This window comes from Mus caroli, unplaced genomic scaffold, assembly GCF_978045245.1.
Source record: "Mus caroli unplaced genomic scaffold, Mus_caroli_1 scaffold_18, whole genome shotgun sequence".
NCBI lineage: Eukaryota > Metazoa > Chordata > Mammalia > Rodentia > Muridae > Mus > Mus caroli.
Genome location: NW_028227273.1, coordinates 20,133,161 through 20,156,893, shown reverse-complemented (window position 1 = coordinate 20,156,893; position 23,733 = coordinate 20,133,161). Strand labels below are relative to the sequence as shown.

At 41.4% G+C, this 23,733-nt stretch overlaps 1 protein-coding gene across 3 annotated transcripts in view; it reads left to right on the top strand.

Annotated features, from left to right (window-relative positions):
* The window catches only part of Ttc27 (tetratricopeptide repeat domain 27), a 156,535-nt gene that overhangs the window by 82,523 nt on the left and 50,279 nt on the right, over window positions 1-23,733 (top strand). For all 3 annotated transcript variants that reach the window (XM_021186245.2, XM_021186244.3, XM_021186243.3), the window contains exon 13: window positions 4,090-4,317. In XM_021186245.2, coding sequence (XP_021041904.1) covers window positions 4,090-4,317 — 228 coding nt within the window. The remainder of the gene's footprint in view (window positions 1-4,089; window positions 4,318-23,733) is intronic.

Genomic DNA, 23,733 nt, shown 5'->3' with positions numbered 1-23,733 from the left:
ATATAAGATACAATTTGAGAAACACATGAAATTCACGAACGAAGACCTAAGTTTGGACACTTTGCCCCTTCTTAGAATTAGGAACAAAACATCCATGGAAGGAGTTACAGAGATAAAGTTTGGACCTGAGACGAAAGGATGGACCATCTAGAGACTATCATATCTGAGGATCCATCCCATAATCAGCCTCCAAATGCTGACACCATTGCATACACTAGCAAAATTTTGCTGAAAGGACCCTGATATAGCTGTCTCTTGTGAGACTATGCCGGGGCCTAGCAAACACAGAAGTGGATGCTCACAGTCAGCTATTGGATGGATCACAGGGCCCCCAATGGAGGAGCTAGAGAAAGTACCCAAGGAGCTAAAGGGATCTGCAACCCTATAGGTGGAACAACAATAAGAAATAACCAGTACCCCGGAGCTCTTGTCTCTAGCTGCATATGTATCAGAAGATGGCCTAGTCGGCCGTCAGTGGAAAGAGAGGCCCATTGGTCCTGCAAACTTTATATGCCTCAGTAGAGGGGAATGCCAGGGCCAAGGAGTGGGAGTGAGTGGGTAGGGGAGTCGGGGGGGAGGATATGGGGGACTTTTGGGATAGCACTGGAAATGCAAATGAAGAAAATACCTAATTAAAAAAAATCCTTCATGTAAAATTTTACAATAAATCTTGGCTTAGTGACTAAAAACAAAAGAGCTTATGTCTAACATTTTAGATTAAAACCATAACCACTTGTTTTAGTTAATAGATGAATTCCTGGTGGTAAATTATGAAGATAATTTTTATAAAATGACTATTTTCTCATAATAAGCAATGGTATAAAGCAGATGATTTTCAGTTGGTTTTTGGTCGATGCTGAGAGAATTTCTTATCTTGGTTTCTTGAATTCTATCAGTAGAGTGTCATCAAGACCATTGACTGATGTGGTCTGATGGACTGATAAGACAACCAAAGAATAAAGTTCATACTGTTCTCTGGCAAGATAAGCCATGTGTACTTTTGCTGTGCTCTAATCTTACAGTATGTAGTTCTTGGATAGAGAAAAGCATTTTTCTTTATCCATATCTATTTCTCAAGGGCCAGGGCTTGAGAGAAAAGATAGTGTCCTGGACAGTAGCTATATTTAGTTCCACCCCTATATTATTTATAATAATTCTTGGTACTTTCTAGGACCCATGCATGTTCTCAATTTAAATGGGTGGGCTAACCCTTTGAGGTTTAGACAGGACTTTCCGTATCGTATATAGTCAACCAATGTTGGATGGAGCGATGAAGGCTTGGGACCATTGCTTGGCTCTCTATACTTACGGGTAATTCTCATATCTAACTTGCTGTGTTAGGGAGCTAGGGAAATAATTATTGGTGGCTTCAGAGACATAGAGGCCTAATCTGGGTGGAGTGACTCCTACAAATTCTTTAGGTTCCAAAGCATTAGCATTAACCAAAAACAACTCTGAAAGAAGCCTTTTCTATAGGATACAAGTACCTAGAAAATGGCTATGTTTACTTCTTTAAAGCTGAGTAGAGTTTTGCTATGCACTTGGTACATTATCATATTGTCCTTTCTAAGTGGTATTTCTCCTCTTAATTATGTTTTGGAGACGGAGTCTTTGAAGATATTGGGGGATAGGAACTGGGTGAGAGATGGCATCTTAGAGTAGAGATTCAGATTCTTAGACTTTTACAGTGTTACATAGATCAAGATTGACCTTAGTTGGCTGCCTGCCTGCGTTGGTTGGGATCAGTCAGCTACTACTTTACAGTCCATGCTGGTCCCCACTAGGTTAGTTAGCTGTGTCTGAGCAGATCATCATACCCATTTGGCTCACAGTGCAACTGGCAGGTGTCAGCCACCTTGGGTCTCATCTTCTTCTTTGGAATCTGGAAGCTCATGACAGCAGAAGCACTCCCAAGCGTTTCCCTATTAAATGGCACATTTATGACAGTCTTTTTCAAATATATTTCTTCTTCCATGTGAACTATGTCTCTCAAAGCCAAGATGGAGGGAACAACCCCTAGGTTCTCTGGGTGACAAAGTTGGGGTGGGTAAGCAGGTTGCAAGTGCTAAATTAACAAGTCCCTTTATCCTGAGTGTTGGATTTTTTCCTCCACATTCCATGAGGAATTTCTGGTATCTCAAGTTTGGTATTTGGCCACATTTGAGTCCAAGTTTCGTCACGTACTTGAGCACATCATTGAGAACTATCCCCAGCTGTTGGAGTTAGCATTGTGAATCAAAACTCTTCGAGGGGACCTCAGTTCAGCCTGATTTCAATTATGATCACATTTGTCTCTGGTTTAACACCTCCAGAATCTTTTTGATCTCAAGATTTTCTCTTTATAAATTAAAACCTTTCAGTGGCTTCTATGTGTGAATTTATGTGTCTAGAAGCCATACCAATAGGATGAATGGTGCAGGCATCAGTCTTAGGTGAAGTAATGTAGATCGGGAGAGAGAGAGGACTGCTGCCTCTGCTGGTATAGGGGCCGGAAGAAGTTGGAAGTTTCTGTTTCTTGACGAATCCAAAAGTTCTCGAGTCTGGTCTTTCATGACCATTGGCCTCTTCTGCTCCTGGCTGTGATGGAGTAACTGGTCTCGTGGCTCACTCTCCTGCATTTCCTGTGCTATGTATGAGTCTGCCCAAAACATAGTGGCTCAAACCCATGTAATTACCTCTTCAAGATGTTTGTTTCTCCTGTGTCTCTATGCCACAGGAATCTGGGGAGAGCTTGACTAGGCTTTGGGATTTCTCAGAAGTTACAATTAGCTGGTGGTGAAGTGGGCACTTCATGGGGTGTGTTCTGGGGCTTAGGATGCCCCGCCAACAGAGGTCCTCCACACTTCCAATAGCCTGAGGCCAGCTGGGACTTTTGTCCTCATCTCAAGGCTTCTCTAGGTGGCTTTTCCACAGGAATCAGCAGGGCTCCAGCCCAGTGTCCAGGAGAAGTTCCCAGCTTCTAAGGTCACCCAGTGTTGTTTTTGCCATAGTCCCAAGTGCATCCACAGCATTTGCTAAAGAATAAAAAGCAAAAACAATGTATAGCTAAAAGTCCATTGAGAAAATAATAATAAAGTGAAACCTATTTGATTGCCTCTGGCTTTGCCCAGCACTAACGTCTGAGTCTGCCCAGCTGTGCTTCCGCAGTCCCGTGGCCTGACAGCCACCAGGGCATAAACCCTCAGAGAGCATCAGAAATCCCCTGGGTCTCCGCCCTGAGGATGGAAAACACTAAGGGCTGTTTCCTTTCCTTTCCTTCAGCTGTCTGAGTGGGTCTGGAAGCAGCTGACCTGTCTCTCACTGTCTACCTTCATGGTGCCCTGTCTCTCAGCAGACAAAGCCCTGAGCTTGTAGGTGCTGTAGTCTAAGGCACCAAGAAAACAATTCCAGAATTCCTTCTTCAGCGGGTGTCATGGACTTGCCGGCATTTGTTCCCTTCACAGTCATGGCATCAGATTTCCAGGAGACAGTGCATGTAGCCACATCTGCAGTGTGGTGACTGATGTTTATCACAGACCTCAGAATCCACTGTAACAGAATAGAACAGGAAGGAATTTTAAGTGAGTCAGCTTTGGAATTTGTGGAATGGTGTGGTACAAAGTTTAAATGCCTTCCTGTCAAGAGAAATGCTTTGAACCACACTGTAAGCTTATTGCTTTGGCCGCTATCGTATGACTTTTTGTTAACTGTTTGTCTTTATGGCTCACAGAGTTTTGTTCAGATACATTAAAAACCATTTTATTATTTGGTAATAGAGGGAACTTGTATCCTAAAACATTGAACTATAAGATTTCATATTTGTTTTGGCTTAGGATTACTTTCCTTTGGAAATTGTTTTGTACATCTTGAGTCCATGTCCAGAGTCCCCCTGACAGACAGTCTATATTACCTGTACTTCATCACAGATGCAAAAGCAGCAGCATTTGGAAAAGTTCATTCCTTATTTAAAATGAGTTCCAAAATTACATACCTTACAGATAATGGAACTTAAACTAAATCGAGTGTATAGACTTTGAGGTTGCCAGTGTATCAGAAACAGGATGGCAGATGTGGGGGAGGTAAGTGATTTGTTTTTGTTGCTGTTCACAGGCAGAAGAAATACTTAGGCAAGAACTGGAGAAAAAGGAAACACCAAGTTTATATTGCTTACTTGGAGATGTCCTGCAAGATCACTCCTGCTACGACAAGGCCTGGGAGCTGTCCCAGCACCGCAGTGCACGTGCCCAGCGCTCCAAAGCGCTCCTCCATCTTCGGAACAAGGAGTTTCGGGAATGTGTGGAGTGCTTCGAGCGCTCAGTGAAGATCAATCCCATGCAGGTAAGGCCTCATAAAGTCTTCCGGTCTTGGCCTGGGGTTTCCTTTCTTAAATACAGTAACATGTGGGATGGGTTATTAGTTGTATAAGGAGAAAATGTCTAGATAATACACACATACACAAATATAACATTTAAAATATGTTTTCTGTATGTGTGTATGCAGGTGCACGTGTAGGGCAGAGGACAACAGGTGCCAGCCCTCCAGCAGCTGTCCACCTTGGTTTTCAGGATGATCTGTCAATGTCTCTCGTTGACCCAGAGCTCACTAACAGACTGTGTTGACTGCAGTGAGCCTCAGGAATCCTGCTGTCAGGTCCCCAGTGTTGGCATTGAGAAGGCATGCGACCACTTGGGCTTCTGTACATGCCGAGCCTCAGAATCAGGTTGTTGTACTTGGACACTATACTGATGGAGCCATGCCTCCAGCTCCATTTAAACAGCTGTATGAGATTTGAAAAATTACTGCAAAAGGTATCTAGACCCTTAAGTCTTGACAAATCTACAGGAGAGGACCTAGTTTTGAGGGCAGATTACCTTTCTCGGTTTATAATGATACCCAGTTGGTAAAATGATTTTGAGACTATCTTTCCTCTCTCAGTCAGACTTCATCATTGCTTTCTCACTTTACAAGTCATGGCTCCTGCACGTACACGCTGACTTGGATAATTTATCTGATGGAAACTTGGGTTGCCTCCACCCGCTGCCTGGTACAAAGAATGGGCCAGGAAGGACAGTGTGTGTAAACAGTAGACTCGGAAAGTGTCTTTTACACTGAAAAAAGTCAGTTTGCTTAGAACAGGGGTGTCCAACCCTTTGGTTCCTCAGGGTCACACTAGATGGAGAAGAACTGTCTTACACACATTAAATCCAGAAGCAATAATGAAAGCTTATGAGAAAAAGTCTGTATAGGTTTTTGATATTTGACTACAGATAAGCAAAAGGCCCTCACATAGTAATCCTGGTCATGTGGTCAGCCTTCAGGGTCTTTTGAGATTGTCAAGCTGGTCCTAAGTGTATGATCACTAATAAAGGAAATGAACCTGTCCAGTAAGAAAACTCATCGTCTTAAAATTGTAAATGTAATATATAATTATAAAAGTAACGTAAAACTATTTTTTATTTGACATTGCATTTGAAAACTGGACTTATCAGTATCTAGTTTAATGAAAGGCACTGCGCTTTCCAGCAAGCTCTCAGGTGCTCATGAGGTAGCTCAGTTCTGATTTTACTGTGAGTGTGCTTCGTTGAAAAGAGTGGGCTGGAGAGTAGTTGGCTCAACAGTTAGGAGCACTTTACTCCTGCCAAGAACTGGAGTTTGCTTCCTAGCAAGCATCTGGAACTCTAGTTCCAGGGGTTCTGGCACCTTCTGCTGCTCTCCTTAGGCACCAGGCACACACACGGTATACATACATACATGCAGGCAAACACACACATAAAATGAATAAATCTAAAACATTTGTAAAGCAGTTGCTCACAAACCTAGGTGTCAGCAGAAAGTTCAGGTGTGAGTGAGTAGTGAGGACCTTTGTGAAGACGGAGCTCAGGAAGTCTGGGAAAGACACGTGATCACAGATACCTTTAAGTTAAATATAAGACTGCAGCTTTCTGCATTCCACCTGTAAATTGGCAGGTGACATAGATTTATATCACTTGAAAGTACAGTCATAAATATACCAAAATACTATCTTCATGGGAATCCTGAAATCTGTTTCTAACCTCTGTGTGAGATTGAGAAACAAACCTACATATTTTGGTCATAGGGCAGTATTTAGCCAGTGTCAAGATGCATGAAATCGTTTGCCTTAATCTGAGTTTGCCATAATTGCTGCTGGACACATTGATTTCTAACCTCAAAGAAACTTGTTTAACTAATTTAAGTGAGAGCTTAAATCCATTAAAAATGCTAAGTCTATAAGCCAGATTTTGTTATTACGATGGCACAACTGTTGTTTGATAACTACAAGCAACATAATGATGTGTTGAAAATCATAAAATCTTACTGATACTTGGTCTTGACTTAGCCTTCTTACTCCTGACAAGTAGTGATGTTACCATAGTTAGCCTACACATCTTTCTTGCTTCTTCTCTCCCCTCCCCTCCCCTCCCCTCCCCTCCCCTCCCCTCCCCTCCCCTCCCCTCCCCTCCCCTCCCCTCCCCTCCCCTCCCCTCCCCTCCCCTCCCCTCCCCTCCCCTTCTCCTTCCTCTCTTTTACCCCTTTCCTTTTTTAAAAAGAGCCTGGTCAGTTTTTAGGAATTTCTGTAATTGATGATTTAATATTTAGCCCCTTATCAAATTCAGTCTTGACAACAATTTGTGTGATAATCCCCATTTTTAATACCTTTGGTCATACATTTTTTGATGCACTGTACAGTGTGACATGACTGAACATGAGTTTTGAGTGGTGATTGTATCATCTTCCATTGATTTTTATGAAACCTTGGTTTTCACTTACCATCTCCATGGCAGATTTAAATATTCTGTAGCTAATAACTAATGCTGAAAATTAATATGGCAGCAGTTACTTCTTAACCAGCTAGTTCCCCAAATAACCACACAGAGACCTTTTAATATTTCAAAGCTTAGGCCTTGGCTGGCAGACTCTCAACTAGCTCATCTAAGTTAACCTGCCCACCTAGTTCCATCTAGCCACGTGGCTAGCTATCTGTTTCTTCTTATGTCGCCTAGTGAAAAGTCTTCCCCTTTCTTCTTTCCAGAGTTCTTTTCTCATTCCCAGGCAATCCCCCCACTTCCTCTTCCTACTGCCCGTTCACAGGCTTTAGCCTTTTATTGACCAGTTAACTTGGGAGCAAGGTTTGTACAATAAAATCTGGTGTATGTGAGAATTCGCTCATGTTAGACCAACTAGACCTTGAGGCACAGAATTTAGCATTTGAACACATAGCAGCACCAGACCAGCTTCAACATACACTGATAGTGGACGGAGAAAAGGGCATTCACACAGTTTCTCTTTACTGCTTTGTAGACATTTCTTTAGCTGAGCCTTTTAGTGGCACCACAGAGACTGTCTCCTCAGTGGTATCGTACTGTCATTGGTACAATGGCAGGAGAAGCCCAGCGAGGAAGAGCGTGCACACACTTGCTTTGTCTCAAGTTGTGGTGCAAGTTGGTGAGCTACAAGTTTACACTCAAGAACCTTGTAATCAAGCTCCAAACATGTGTCATTATGTTGTAAGTAAGTGTTGGACTTTTGTGTTGGGCCACCTTTACAGCTATCCTGGAGCCCATAGCTGCTTGGGCACCCCTGAGTTAGAATTTGCTACTGATATTTTCAGGACTTTCAGAAGCCACGTACCTCTTTGAGCATACTGGTGGTATTGAAATCCAGATGATCTGACTGTGGAGCCAACAGGTTTTTTTCCTTAGTTGAGGTTATAAAAATACATATTTAACATGTAATTTGCCATTTCTGAATGTGCAGTTCGTTAACATGAAGTAGGTTCATACTGTTGGGCAACTGGTCTCCACAACATTTTCATCTGTGAAACTGAAACTAAATCTGTTAGGGGAGTCTTGTTTCCCTTTCTTTAAACCTCTGGCAGCCACATTGCTTTCCTTTTGACTGACTCAGCTATTCTACCTCTACTGACTTCATAGAGCAGAGTCCTATAGGAGTCTTCTTTTTCCTTCCGTAGATGAGTGTTTGACCTGCATGTGTGTAAGTACACACCATGTGTGTAGTGTCTGCAGAGGTCAGAAGAGGTCATTGGATTTCCCTGGAACTGGGGTTACAGACATTTGTGAGCTACCCGATGGGTACTGGGAACCTAATCCTGGTCACCTCCTGGAGCAGCAGTGCTCTTAAGTTCTGAGCCACCTTTCCAGCCTTCAGTATTCATCTTTGATGACTGGTTTATTCCACTTAGTGTAGTGCCCTCAGGGCTCATCCATGCTACAATAGCTATTCGAACCTCTTCCTTACAAGACTGGATAATATCCCATTGCCACAATCTGTTCCCCTGCTCAATGGATAGAGATGTGGATTGCTCCCACATCTTGCCTGTTATGAATTGTGCTGAAATGATAGGAAAATAGGTAGACAAAAAGGTAGACCTGGTAGTCCTTTACACTGAATTTTTGAATGCTTTCAAAAATTAGCTATCAGGGCTGGAGAGATGGCTCATCAGTTAAGAGCACTGACTGCTCTCCCAGAGGTCATGAGTTCAATTCTCAGCAACCACATGGTGGCTCACAACCATCTGTAATGGGATCCAATGTCCTCTTCTGGTATGTCTGAAGACAGAAACAGTGTGCTTATATAATAAATAAATAAATAAATAAATAAATAAATAAATAAGCAAGCTTTCAAAGAATCAGGTTTCATTAGAGTATTCTTCAAACAAAATTTAAGGGGTGTGTGTGTGTGTGTGTGTGCTGTAATGAGAATAACACTTAGTGTCCTCCAAAGCTGGTGACAGGTAGCAGTCTGGGGAAGAGTCGGACATTCACATACAACGTCTCTGCTGAAGTTGATGGGGATAACGTGACAGCAAAGATGCTTAATGTATAACTTTGGAGTTGGTTCTCATTGGCAGCTGTACCAATGCAGTGATTCTTATTACATGTGATTTTGTAACTTCTGGAGATAATTTTGACTTTCATAATGGGGAAGTGAGGGCATGTGCTATTGGCTTGTGAAAGGGAGAGATATCAGAGATGTTGTGGGGCAAAAATCCCATGATGAAATATCTCAGTGCACAGCATAGCTGTCTATACAAGCTTTTCTGGCCTTTCATGTCAGTAGCATTATGGTTGAAATGCCCTAATTTAAATCAGTCTTTCCTCCTCTCACATACAAGAGACTAGGATGGGTTCAGCTTGAGAGACAAGTCGTACTCGAGTAGGTTATGGAGGGTTACACTGCAGAGTGTTAGGAACAAAAGCTGAGGTGTGTGCTGAAGGGACAGGACAACTGCTAAACAGGCCGGTTTTCAGAGCCAGAGGAAATAGGGCCTTTACAATGGGAATGCTAGATTGACTCAGGCTATCAAATGTCTTAAATGTTAGGCTACACTCACTGTCTTTTTTGTTTGGTTGTTAGGGAACCACTAACATTGATTTATGCCATGCTTCGCCTTCAGTGCAGGAATGGGGTATGCACAGAGGGACTCAGGACCATTGTTTTGTGCACACAGCTATGGGAAGGGGACACTAGATAGCCTGGGTAAGAAGCTGGTAGCAAGCTACACTTGCAGGGGAGTTATTGGTGCGGGAGGGACACTGGAACAAAATGATGATTTGGGGGAAATTGCAAGGGAAGACTTACAGGCTTGATGGCTTTGTTATACAATTTAGAACTAATTACTGAGACAAAGAAGTGACAGCTGTTCAAAGCACAGTTACAATACAGACAGATATTATGTGAGGCTACTTTGCAGCCTGCCATGTGTCTTCAATCCAGGCAGACTGAAACAAAAGCCAAAATACACAGGCATTTATTTGGTGCTCCAGTTCTGTATAACTGCTACAAACTGTAACTCAAACACTAGACTTAGTAACTTGTGACCCAAGTTACTAAGTTGGATGTCTCTGAAGAAAGAGCTGTCATTACTGTGTGCTGTCTCTTTTGAGTGCCGCAAGAAAGAGAAGTTAGAACTTAAAAAAAACAATGTTGTCCATAAGATTAGTTTCAATGTGAGATCTTGGTAAATGGGGAGCGGCATCTGCAGAGCATTGATGTAAAAGCAGCACTGTTTGGCTTTATATTGAGGGATGGGCTCCTGTGTTAACCTGCTGTTTATGGTGCTTTTCTCAGAGAGCCAGAAGACATGCACCACTTACATTAGTGCTGCCATCCACTCATACCCACCCATTTCCCCCCACCAGACTCAAGAAACTAGTAAAATTTAATCTTGGGCTTCAGGGACGTAAGTACGAAACACTGAGGAAAGGGGAGAAATCGAACCAAATCTCCATTGGTTGACATGTAAAACTTGAGTTCTTGTTTCTGTTGTTAGTCATTCTTCCCCTTGTTCTGACTTTTATGCAAAGAGTAAAAATGAATTGCTTAGATATCAGTATGTATAGCAGGGATAAAGGAAGATGTTCATTCCTGTCATGTGGTCCAACCCAGCTCAACACATGTTTTTTTCTTTTCTTTCCTTTTCTGTTCCCCTCTCTTTTGCAAAGCTTCTTTTCTCCTTAACTCCTCCTCTTGCTTAACAGATCCTCACCTTTGTAAGGTCATGTGATGTCACTGGTAGTAAGGACTTGAGACTCGGGTAACCAAGAGGCCTGGAGAGGGGAGTAGTTCTGCTGCTGGATGGGGAAGGGGAGGCATAGTGCTGATGTGAGGGGAGGTGGTTGTTGAATGAGGGATGGGAAGCTCAAGGATGCTGAGAGAGGAGCTGGCTCCTCAGCTGGAGAGAGCTTGAGGAAAGCCATGGATTCTAGTGTTCATATGGCTGTCCAGTGTATGCTTGCTATTTAGGGGGCCAGTCCAGGAAGGGTTTGGCTTTAGTTCTGTAAGAATTGACATTGTTTTAATTCCTTAATTCAAGATTTTAATTCTACTTTGGGCTGGGGCGGGGCAGCTAAGGGGAGTGAGGGGAGGGAAACAGACAAGCTCACAACTGCCTGTAGCTCCAGCCCCTGAAGATCAGCGCCCTCTTCAGGCCTCCAGCAGCACCTGCACTCATGTGCACAAACACTCAGATACACATATACAAAACCTAAAAAATAAAAATAAATCTTTTTTTGTTTGTTTGTTTTTTGTTTTGTTTTGTTTTTTTTCGAGACAGAGTTTCTCTGTATAGCCCTGGCTGTCCTGGAATTCACTTTGTAGACCAGGCTGGCCTCGAACTCAGAAATCCGCCTGCTTCTGCCTCCTGATTAAAGGTGTGTGCCACCACGCCTGGCTGTTTGTTTGTTTGTTTGCTTTTTTTAAATAAATCTTAAAAGGAAAAGAAGGCTATATCCAAATATAACTTGCAGCTATGAGGTGAGTATCTTTTCTTTTTTGTTATTCTTTAGCATTTCACTTTTTATATAGGGCAAATGAAAATGAGCAAAATTAGTTTTAATAGATTAATTTGTTGTAATAGTGTAGGATTTTGATCTATTCAAACATTCTGGATAAAAGGTATTAAAATTCTGGATAAAATTCCATCTGTCATGGGACAAATCTAACATTTCTAAATGCTGCTATAAATTCATGTATGCTAAACAGATATTGACGATGAAATTACTTGTTTTAGAGGACACAAATTGCACAAAATAAGATGCCATTTTGCTTCATGTATTTCCTGGTAAGTGGCTTCTGTGTTGTCACTAATAGTGGTGGTAGTAGTGTGTTGAGATACTGACTCACTTTGTCTCCCAAAATGGCCCAGAATTCACAGTCCTCTGGCCTCAGCCTCCTGAGTCCTGGATTGTATTTGAATCAACATACTTGATAGATTTTTGATTTGGGGTTTTTAAATACAGTAGTCCTTAAATCCCCTAACATGATAAAATCAACAATTGGTAAATAGTTAATAGATATGCTTTTAAAAATCATCAATTTGAAATTGTTTTAGTATTCTTTGTCTTTTCAAAAAGGTTGTTGTTTGGACAGGTGGTTACGTAGTTATGTGACTACACAGTATCAATGGCCTGCCATAGAGCACGTGCAGATGTGGCATGCATTAGGCTGGGCCAGCCTATGAGCAGAGAGCAAAGAGTTTGTGCTGGAAAAGAACAGGAGAACCAGTTTGTGAACCACTTAAGGCCCTGCTTTAGGGTTATCTAACTCTATGGGTAGGGGACTCTATTGTGATTTTGTGTAAATGACTGATATGGCACACAGAGTATTGTTGAAAGTTTAACTAAAGAAAGAATGTCATAGGTGAGTATCAGTGACTTCACCTGTGAGCAGGAGCAGGAAGGAGCTGGAAGGAGCAGGAACAGGTTGAGGTTTGCTACAAAGGAAAATTTTCGAGTTTACCCTTGGATTGGCATGATTGAAGGAAGCCTTGGAACCAGTGTGGATGCCAGATGCCGTGTGTGTGTGTGTGTGTGTGTGTGTGTGTGTGTGTGTCTGTGTGTCTGTGTGTCTGTGTGTCTGTGTGTAGTACAGGGGATTGAACCCGGGTGTTGGCACATGGTAACTATACATTACACTACTCAGCAACATCTCCTGACTCAGATGTCTCTTAAATTAGCCACAGAAAATTCAGGAAGAAGGGAAAGTACCTTTTTGCAGGAGATGTGATATGGTTTTGGGTGTTAAATAGGAGGTGACAGTGCTGTGTTAGAGCAAAGATAGCTGACAGTCCCTTAGAGCTAAAAGCCTGAGTGAAAAGCCATTGTATAGAGCATGCAGGTGCTGCTCCTCGTACGTAAATTGAAACTGCAGTAGTAAGCAAATTTCTTAGAGAACATTGTACCAGCTTAGAATATGAGACTGAGTCCTATACTCTGGACATCTCCAGTGACTGGAGGGAGGTAGGAGAAGGACACTGCCAGAAATACAAATGAAATGGAACACACTCGGGTCAACACAGCACATTGGCCAGAGGGGAAAGAGCTAAGGGAAGGGATCATAGAAATGAAACTATCAGGGCGATGCCAAATGCTATAACATTCATAGAAAGCCAAGAACTGGTCCCTGGCATTGAAGCCTGCTGGTGACTATCAGAAACAGACTCTGAGGACTGAAGAGTGGGTGCGGTGAGACAGCAGATTACTATCAGTAACCTGCTTACTAGGGAGATGGTGGTCAAATGCAGTGCTGAAGGGAGAACAGACAGCTAAGAAAAGAGATACTAGGCCTTGTTTTGTTGCAGGCAGAAGTGAAACACTCTGGTGTACAAAGGTGGAGGGAAGCCAGTGGCAGTGCTGAGTGGTAGGGGCAGTCACAGGAGTAATGCTTTCCTGAGACTGGAGCTTGTTAAAGCACTGATGATCTAAGCTAGGATGTAACGTGGATTCCTTTAGACCATTTAGCAGTATTGAGAGATGCAAAAGCTTGTTAAGATGCAGACTTGGCAATCCTTTGTTTTTTTGTGTGTCAGTGGGGAGAGGAGAGGTGTGAGTCCCCTGTGAGCAGTGGTAGAATAAATGGGCAGTGTGCTTTTGCTGCCTAGAGGCGAATGAAGCAACGATGGGTGGTCAGGAAAGGCCTGATGGAGAAGTGATTTTCACTGAGCACTTAAAGAAGGGTTAGATTTGCACAGAAGTGAAACAGGACATGTCTTCTGGGAATAATATATTCTGCATGTGCAAACACCAGTCATTTAGAAAGCAAAGATTCTCGGTGACTGTAGAGTTTTGACTTTATTTTATTCTATCCTAATAGTAACACAGCAAGGAGTATTACATATGACCAGGCTTCGGGTACTGATTTTTAAGCACTCTGTAGATATTCTTAGCCAGCAGCACAATCACCAAGATCCTTAATGTTTTTACTAACTTATAGATGAAGTGTCAGTTTGTACCAGCTGCTGTAGTTGATGAAGACAGGAGTTGATATTCAGCCTGGACATTTGCCCTAGCTTCAGAGCTCTTAACTTCTCAGTTTCACCTCTGTAGGAGATTGTGGAGGACACAGTGCCATACTGGCCAAGGCCAAGTCTAGAGAGTCCTGAATACCTTCAGCTGTTAGCTTAGAAGTTGTTTCCCATCAACAAAGAGTCACTGGGCTATTGGAAGAAGCAGAATAAAGTTGTAAGATTGGAGCTGTCTGGCACAGGGTGCCCAGTGAATCTCCTGAGCTCTCCCTGTGAGTCAGACCTTTGAATCATGGTTCATCCCAAGACCTGGGCCACACTCACCCTTATGTACAGGGCAAATGTTGTCTGTCATTTTAGTGGTTTTTGTTTTGAGGCAGGATCTTACTGTGTAGACTAGGTTGGCTTTGAGCTTGTCATTTTTCTGCTTCAGCCTCCCTAACGCTGGGTTTATGGCATGTGACACTATGCCTGACTCATTTTAATTTTTGAAAGCATAAAATATCTCCATTTGAAATGTGATCCAATAATTTCTGTCATAAAGTTATTACTTGTGGTAGAAAATTCAAGGAGGTTGGTGTTCCCTTTTCAAAGAGCAGACAGGATGGACATATGTGAATAATATGTACGGAAAAAGTCTTTTTCTTTCTTTCTCATATTGGCAAGCAATAAAAAAAAGAAAGGAAGGAAGGGAAAAAAAGAAAGAAACTCCTAAGGCTTAATTTTACAGCTGCCAAGAACCCTGTGATAGCGTCTGGGCTGTGATAGAGACTAAGCACAGCGGGGAAGGCAGAAACCCTGCCTGATGCCTGCTTGGTTCTGAGACCTAGGAACCCCAGAGGCATGGCACAGGCCGGTCTGTTCTGTGCTTGCATAAGGTGGAAAGCCAAGTCTGCAATCACTCTACTGCTCAGAAAAGCAGAGCCAGCATACGTATGGGCTAGCTCAGTTCCGGTGCAGTCAGCTCTCTGCAGCAAACGTGGAACTGTCTCTCCTGCCTGTTGCTCTGCAAGAGTGATGGGAGAAATCACTCTTGCCCGTTATCTGTAGCCAACAGGAAGATAAACCTACTGGGAAGGTCTCAGGTGCATATGACTTAAGTGGTGTAAGTTTTCTGGAAAGAATAGGCAAATAACAGAATAGCTGAAAACATCCAAACAAGAAGGGAAACAGCATTAAACAACCAATAGTAGAATTCTTTTACAACAGTAAAAGAAAAATTAAGGAAACTCTCCCCTTAGGGAGACAGTAAAACTGACAGGTTAAAGCGTGTTCACATTCAGTGAGGGAATATAAGAGTGTAAGTATGGTGATGCACAGACTTAAGACGTGAGCATGGAGTCTGTCCTGGGGAAAGCCACTACCAAACAGCGGTTGCAGGGATCTGGGATTTGGCCTAAGGGCATTTCCTGTTTGTTGAACTATATTCAACAGCTTGTTTTCATTTGTGCCATGAGACTGAGGTAGGGAAGAAGGCACAGGATGGAGAATGGGATGTGCTTTTAGGGCTAGATTATGTTAGCCTTTAGTTCATGTGACTAAATGCCAGCCAGTTGGTCCTGAAGGGACATAGCAGAAAGTGTGAACCTTGTTTATTCATGTGGACAGCCCCCCATTCCCACCCCCAAGCCCCCCAGTCGTCCCCTTAGGAAGAAGGAACTCTGGGTAGCAAGTCAGAAAACTGGCCAGGCAGTGGTGACACACGCCTTTAATCCCAGCACTTGGGAGGCAGAGGCAGGCGGATCTCTGAGTTCAAGGCCAGCTTGGTCTATAGAGTGAGTTCCAGAACAGCCAGGGCTATACAGAGAAACCCTGTCTTGAAAACAAAACAAAAGGAAATTGTGATTTCCAAGCAAGTGTTATTTCTGTCTATGTTTCCTTCGCGTTGTAAAGTCATCTTTTTAGTCATAAAAGTAATTTTACTCATTGTCTAGTGGCCTTAGATGGCTAATTTCTATTTTTGGTGTTGAAGTTTATAAAGTGCTGTAGTTGCTCTCCTCATTGCTCAACACTGCACTCCAGAAACTAGTTATCATGAAGCTTTGAGTAAACTTCCTCTATAGGCCATGTTTTTCTCTTGACCTCTTTTGAATTGATTTCTAAGGCCTCTAATTGAATAGACTCCCTTTTTATCTCTTCAAATGTGCTGATTCCAAATACTGTTTTGTATGACCAATGTATTTATCCCACCACTAGATGGCACCAGTGTACCTTGGAACCCTATCACTTCTGGGGAGTCCCAGAGCCTTGGAATTATAGCCTGGTTTAACACCCCCCCCTCCCCCTCCCCACCCCAACATCCAGGAACGGAGTCTCAGAGGTTGAGTATTACAGCTGAAGCCACGCAGGTGCTCAAAGTCTCCTGAGTCAGCCATCGTCTGCTCACTTCCGTTATACTCTCTGACGCTGGGAGGCCATGTTCCAGCCACTTGTGGTTTTGTTTTTGTTTTTTTTTAAGTTGTTTAAAATATTTAAGCAATCATTATTTAAGTACAGGCATCACATTATTTAAAATAAACAGTTGTTTTGCTTTTGTTTTTTACATTAACTCCCATACAGTGGACTCTGGCTTCCATAGGTCATGGCCAGCAATAGCAATGGCCTCCTGGCTTGCCCCAGATGTGTGAGCTCTATAGAAATTTCAACAGAGCCTTTCTGCCAAGTGTTTGTTTCCATTCTTGGCAAGACCCTTTTAATGCTCCCCTCCATCTGAACATGCCCACCCCTCTGTTGCTGCTTCTCTGTCTGTGCATGGGCCTGACAAGACAGCCTTTGGGGAAGGACTCATTTGTGTTCTGAAGGTACATGTTACTGCACTGTTTTCCCCCCTTCTTTCATTACTGGTGACTGGGGTGGTGTGATGATTTGTATATGTTTGGGCTAGGAAGTGACATTATTAGGAGGTATGGCCTTCTTGGAGTAGGTGTGTCACTGTGGGTGGTGTGGGCTTTAATACCCGAGTCCTAGCTGCCTAGAAGCTAGTATTCTCCTAGTGACCTGAAGATGAAGATGTAGACACCTGCACTATGCCTGCCTGCATGCTGCAATGCTTCTGCCTTGATGATAATGGACTGAACCTCTGAACCTGTAAGCAGCCTCCATTAAATCCTGCCTTTATAAGAGTTGCCTTGGTCATGGTGTCTGCTGACAGTAGTAAAGCCCTAACTAAGACAGGTGTATTGTCATAAACCATAGCTCATGTGTGGGTGGGATGGTATATTGAGAGGCAGTGTGATGCGGTGGGTAGGGTAAGGCTTGGAGTAACACTGATGTGGTTGAACACCTCCTATGTTCAGCATTTCCTTAATGAGGGTGACATTCATTACCTAGCAGAGTTTTTGTGAGGAATACATGAAGTTGTAAATGGAGAGCTCATAGTGTCAGGGCCTGGCATACTTAGTAGATGCTTGTTAAGGTGACTAGAAAGAGGGAACAGGAATGATTACAGTATATGAAAGGTTGCATCGAGATGTGGCTAGGCAAAATTAGTATATACTATTGTTAACAGACATTTTGGGTTCATAGTTCTGTTGATAAAGTAATTTTAGAATAGACTTGAATGGAAAATTATGCATAGTTTTATTAGTATTCAAAAAAATTCCCAGAGCAAGCTGTAAATCCCAACGGCTGTCTGGAGGAGGAGACTGGAGAGATAAGGAACACCCTTCTCCTTTGAGTTAAGCTGGTGTGGAGGTGAGACATATGGTGACAGATAGGGGTTGGAGATGTTGTTTAGAGAGAGAAAGAGTAAGGAAGCCCAATGTACTAGAAAAGGCATATTTAGGTTCTGGCCAGCACCAGATAAAAGAGGGAAAAGAAAAGCTGTACATTTGTACTTAGAAAAGTGGGCATGCCCACAGAGTCACTGAGGCTCTTGACTGTACTTGGAGGCTGGAGGAAAATAAGTCATTAAAGGGCTCCTTATTCTACTGTTTCTATAGCATGGTTTAAGATGAGCTTGCCTTCCTGGGGGTAATCCTGCCTTCTTGAGGGGTGGTCTGTAGGCTTAGATTTTTCAAAATCTACTTTATTTAGGATTCTTAAATGCTCCAACCTCCCTTCTAGCCCACTGATCAGAGGTAGGAGAAAGATGATTAAGGGGAAAAGGGGGTTGTGGACCTCTTTGAAGTAGTTCCTTGGAGCAGTTCCACTCTTTGTTGTCAGGATACCAGCAGTCCAGTTCAATAGCAAACACCAAATACAGATCAGTCGTGGCAACTTGATTTAACAGAAACAGCAAGGAAAGCAGCCAGAATCAGCTGGAATACCATGAGAATTCCTTTGATGTAGTTCTATGAAGTGAGGACTAGTGAATAAGAGGATGCAAGAGCATCCTCTCAGTTTGTGGCCTTTCACACACCCTCTCAAGGGTCTGTTTTCAGCAAAATATCACATGCCCTCTTACAAAGATACCTTCCAAAAAGCATGTGACACAACAGAGAGTTGTTAAAGAAACCAGAAATTTTCACTTCATATCCCCCATTCTGTTTTTTTAATAAGAGTTGTCTTTTTCTCTGTCATTAACAACCTACATGCAATAGAAATAATTATGAGAACCATAAAACTAGAACTTTATACCATATTTTAGATAAGGTACTTGTATACAACATATCAAACAGTAGTCAAGCAAAACAACCTTAAAATTTTATCATTAAATATTCAAACAGAGCAACCTTAAATTTCCATCGAAATACAATAATAAAACAAAACAACAATGACCTTAAATTTCTATTATTAAACAATAGTCGAACAAAACAATCTTAAATATCTATCATTATACATCTATGCCAAAGTAAAATATTTAAGACTAGTAGGTTAATTGGTTGGTTATTATTTATTTATTTATTTATTTATTTATTTATTTATTTATTTATTGTTGCTCCCCATTTCCCTTCCTTTTCTCCATTTTTAGATAGAAGAGAAAGATCTCTGCTTTAAACATTATTTTGTTTCCTCCCTGACTATAACCAGTATCAGCCAACCACTCTAGATGATAAGCAACCATTACATGTCAAACAACCAAAACATCCATCCTACCTTTTGGTAATAGGGGAGTCATGTTCTTAAAATTACTTGTCTGGAAGCAAGGATATCTTTTTGGTACCCTGTGAAAATTTGGATATTGGCCAAATCCTGGGAAAGCTAGATTTTTTTTTTTTTTTTGGTCCAGTCTCTGTGTTGTCTGTTCAGTCTCTTTATAAGTTTTGTTGGTATTCATATTTTTTTCAGTCCTTGTAGATATATAAACATAACTATATCCTCAACTTAAAACTATTGCAGGCTTCCATTTTAATGTCAACTTATCCTTATAGTATATTGGTTGGCTTACTTCCTCAGTTTTATTGATAACCCAGTGTCTCTCAGCTGTTCCTTTTCCACCAACATTAAGAAAATTTAGAGTTAACAAAGCATTATCTGGTCTGTCCCTGCGGGTTTTTACTCTTCCTTTTTGTTTAATAAGCATTTTTTAAAATTATGATTGGCTCTTTCTACAACTGCTTTTCCTGTAGGATTGATTGTGTGGTATACATACCAGAAATATGTTTTATATTGTAATATGCACAGATTGCTTTATCTTATTCGAAAAATATTCATGAGCATTATTGGTCTTAATTTGCGCAGGTATCCCCATAATTGCCATTATTTCTAATAAGTGTGTAATTACACAATCAGCCTATTCAGCACTTAAAGCAGCTGCCCATTGAAACCCTAAGTACCTATCAATGGTATGGCGTATATACCTTTGTTTTCCAAATTCTGCAAAATGAAAAAGATCATTTCTTTTGGTACCACTAAGGTTACTGTAAGGTGGTTCTGAAGTTTGGTTGTATAGAGAACACATAGGACACCTTTTATGTTTTATTTCTGTGGCTTGTTGCCAAGTGGTAGAAGTTTTTTTCTTTAAGTCTTTACTTTTAATGTTTTTTTCATGAAATTTTGAGGCTTCTAACATATTTTCTATTAGTAATTCATCAATTTCCTCATTTCTGTGAGCTAATAGACCTAGCAAGCCTGTATGAGACTGAATATGAGGAATATATAGTTGATAGTTTCTACTTCTGATGTCCTGTTGCAATTGTGTAAATAGCAAAGTTAATTCTGAATTAACTTCGGTATGACAAATTCAGCAGTCTATATGCCAAACAACTCTTTCTGAATATAAAGAAATAGTAATTATATTAAGAGATTCAGGATAATCTAACAATACTGTAAGAATTGAATACAGTTCTGATTTTTGAACTGAGAGTATATGGACTTTTGATCACTTATTTTGTGTGACTTATAACCTGCCATCCCCATCTGGTTTGCATCTACATAGAATATTGGTGCTTCTGGAATTGATATTCTCTTTACAATATGTAGAAGAATCCAATTAGTTCTTTTTATAAACTATATATGTTTGCTTTTTGAATATTTGTTAATAATTTCTCTCTTAGTTACATCAAGCTCTTGCCAATTTTATGAGTACTTAATCAAATTGTAGGTCTCAGCCAGTAAATATCTCCCAAAATTTTTTGAAAATTGTTATGAGTTTGTAATTGGTTCCTACTGATCTGTACCTTTTGTGGTCAAGTTTTTTTTGTTGGCTAATTTTATAACTAAGTGAATCTCCTCTTTGTATTTATTCTGAAGAAATTTGTACCACCACACCCTGCTGCCCACCCCCTACCCCCCAGCATGGCAGAATTCTTTGTGTTTCTTTAAACATTTTCTCCAAAGAATCTTCATCAGAATCAGCCAACAAAATGCCATCCATGTAATGATAAATGATTGATTGAGGAAATTACCTATGAATTTGTTGTACCAAATATTGACATAAAGTTGGACTCCTTAACATTACCTGTGGAAGTACCTTCTAGTGGCATCTCTTTAGTGGGTGGTTATTATTCAAAGTAGGTACTGAGAAAGCAAACCTCTTCCTATCCTGCTCATGTAAGGATACAGTAAAAAAGCAGTCTCTCAAGTCAATTATTATTATAGGCCATGATCTCAGTAACAAAGAAGGTGAAGGAAGTCCAGGCTGTAAAGGACCCAGTGTTTGAATTACCTTTCACTGCTCTTAAATCTGTTATTGCTCTGTAGTTTTCTGATTTTTTTTTTTTTTTTTTTTTTTACAACAAACACAGGGGAATTTCCATGGGCTGGTAGGCTCTTCTATATGTTGAGCCCCCAGCTGTTCTTGTATCAGTTGTTCAAGTGCCTGCAACTTTTCTTTTATTATGGATCACTGCTCTTGCCACACAGGTTGGTTTGATAACCATTTTAGGGGCAAGGCTGTTGGTATTTTAGCAGTGGCCCCTTTTATAAATTTGGAAAACTCAATCCCTGTGTTGTCTTGTGTTTGGACAGTGGACACAGCTTGTGATTGTTCCCAATTATCTGTATCAATACTTTCCCTAGGAGCATCCACCATATCACCCCTAGTTTCCTCATTTGATGTCCCCAAATTGCAGGAATATTAATTTGAGTAACCCATTGTTGTAAAAGACCCCTTCCCCACAAACTTACGGCTATGTCAGCCACATAAGGACTTTGTTCCCTGTTTGCCCTTCTCGTCCCACACAGGTAATTCATTGAATACTTTGCCTTATTTGTGATAATTTACCAGATCCTGTAAACTGTGTAAACCTGAAGTGGCCAATCTGGATTCTAAGACTTTTAGGAAAGTATACTAATGTTAGCTCCTGTATCCACCTGTATTTCAACACCATTCATTTGTACCATTAATTTGTACCGTTAATTTGAATCTCTGATCATTAACCACTATTTGCCAGAACACACATTTTCCAGTACTTCCAAAAGCCCCTGTTCTTTCTACTGGAGTGGCCTTGCCCTTTATGTCAGGAAACAGTAACAGCTGAGCAGTTTTACCCCTGCATTAATTTGCACCTCCTTTTTCATATATATCATAATTTGTATATCTTTCTTATATAACACCTGGGTGCACAATAGAATTTCCCAAGATTCCTACTATCCCTGAAAGTAAAGGAGCATAAACACCAGTGGTTAGCCTGTAACATTGAAATTTGGGGGGTAGTGTAAGAGGTGTGTCTTTGGCAAGATCCTGAGCTGCATCTATAAGATGAGAAATACTTAGTTTTGATCTTCTTGTACAATTGGTATTTCCTGGCTGACCAAAGGAAGATGGCTCTTATTGTTTGCTCCAGGGTCTCAAACTGAAAGCCCGCTTGGTTCGTTTCCCAATTGTAAGGTTACGTCTTATGAATATCTTGGACTTACAATCTTTATACCAATGTTTGCCCTTTCCACAGTGGCTACAATACCCTGGAAGCAGCCAGAACCTGCTTATTTTTGTCTATGAATGCCATATTCTCCAGACTTAATGCACTTGCTATTTTGAGACCTGAATCTTTTATTTTTGCAGTTTCTTTGGAAATGACCAAATTCACCACAAAGCATTGGGCATTTTGATTCTTATAACATTGTCATGGTGCTCCTGAAGGCCAGTACCAATTGTCTCTCTTATCCATTTGTGTGTTGGGGCTCCTTGTGCTTTCAATGGACTGACTGACCTCTTACATTTAATATTTGCATTTTCAAATGCCAATATCTCTATCAGTGTACTCTCTGGTTTCAGGGTCTGATTTGGTCTATTTATAGCTGAACCTGATCTGTCAGAAGTCAATAAAGGCTTCCGCAGGGCTGTGTATTACCTTAGTAAATGATGGATTGTCCCCCTGGCTGCTCAGTCACATCCCAAGCTCTTAAAGCAGCAACACAACATCGTTCAATTATGGCATCATCAGATCAGATTTGTACAAAGACTGGGAAAGCTGAAAGTACCTGTGTAGCCCCAAGCAAATGCTCTGGTGGTGCACTTGGCTGAATACTAACCTGTCCCTGTAGTGCCTCTTGCTCTTTCTGGCCCCTTGTCTCATGGAGGTGCTCTGGGCACCTATAAGTCAAAGTGCATGGGCAGGGCAGGGTTGTCTTCTAGCCTAATTTGCTTCCGTCTCTCATCGTGTGGTAAATTTCTGTCTCAGACACCAAGCCTGAATGGTGTTGTTCTCTTCCAACTCGCTCTTTTTGCTTTCCAAGCACTTCAGCCTCTGTCCACACACTCTCTAAGTGCATAGCCAACCGTGCAATCCTTTTTAACACAAGAGAATTGACTGAGCCTTGAGTTTTCAGCTTTCCCCATAATCTTTTTCAAAATGGTATGCATGAAACCTATGAACCAAAACCAGAGAACCCCCTCCAGGAGCAAGGCAGGAAACAACCCAGTGGCAGTTTCTCTTATTTTGCCATCCTCCTTACACAACATTGCCAACCCATCAAAACTTGCCTATTCCTCTACAAAAGAAGTAGCAGAGTTACCCATTATGCCTAGGCCATGTTGAGTGCCACCTGTATTCTTAGATTTTTCAAAACCTACTTTAGTTGGGGTTCTTAAATATTTCAACCTCCCTTCTAGCCCATAGATCAGAGGTAGGGGATAAAAAAGAAGGTTAAAATAGCAAAAGAGAATTATAGACCTATTTCGTAGTTCATTGAGGCAATTCCACTCTTTGTTGTCAGGATACCAGCAGTCCAGTTCAGTAGCAAACAGCAAACACAAATCAGTAGTGGTGACTCAGTCCAACATAAACAGCAAGGCTTGGCTGAATCAGGATGAGGCAGTAGAAGTGGCCAGAATCAGCCAGAATACCACAAGAGGTTCTTCGATGCATTTCTCTCTACAAAGCAAAGTCTAGAGAAGACCAGTGAAGAAGTGAAGTGTCACACAAATAACAATACAAGAGCATATCTCTCTCACTGTCTGTGGGATTCTATCTTGGAGCTTAAAGAATTCAGCTGTATTTTGAGGACTCGTGAAAGTTTTGAGGCATCTTGACTTATTTATTTAATATATATTTTATTGGTGCGTGCGTTCGCAGTGTGTGTGTGTGTGTGTGTGTGTGTGTACGTGTACACCTGTACTCGAGCACACATACATGTGTGACTGACTT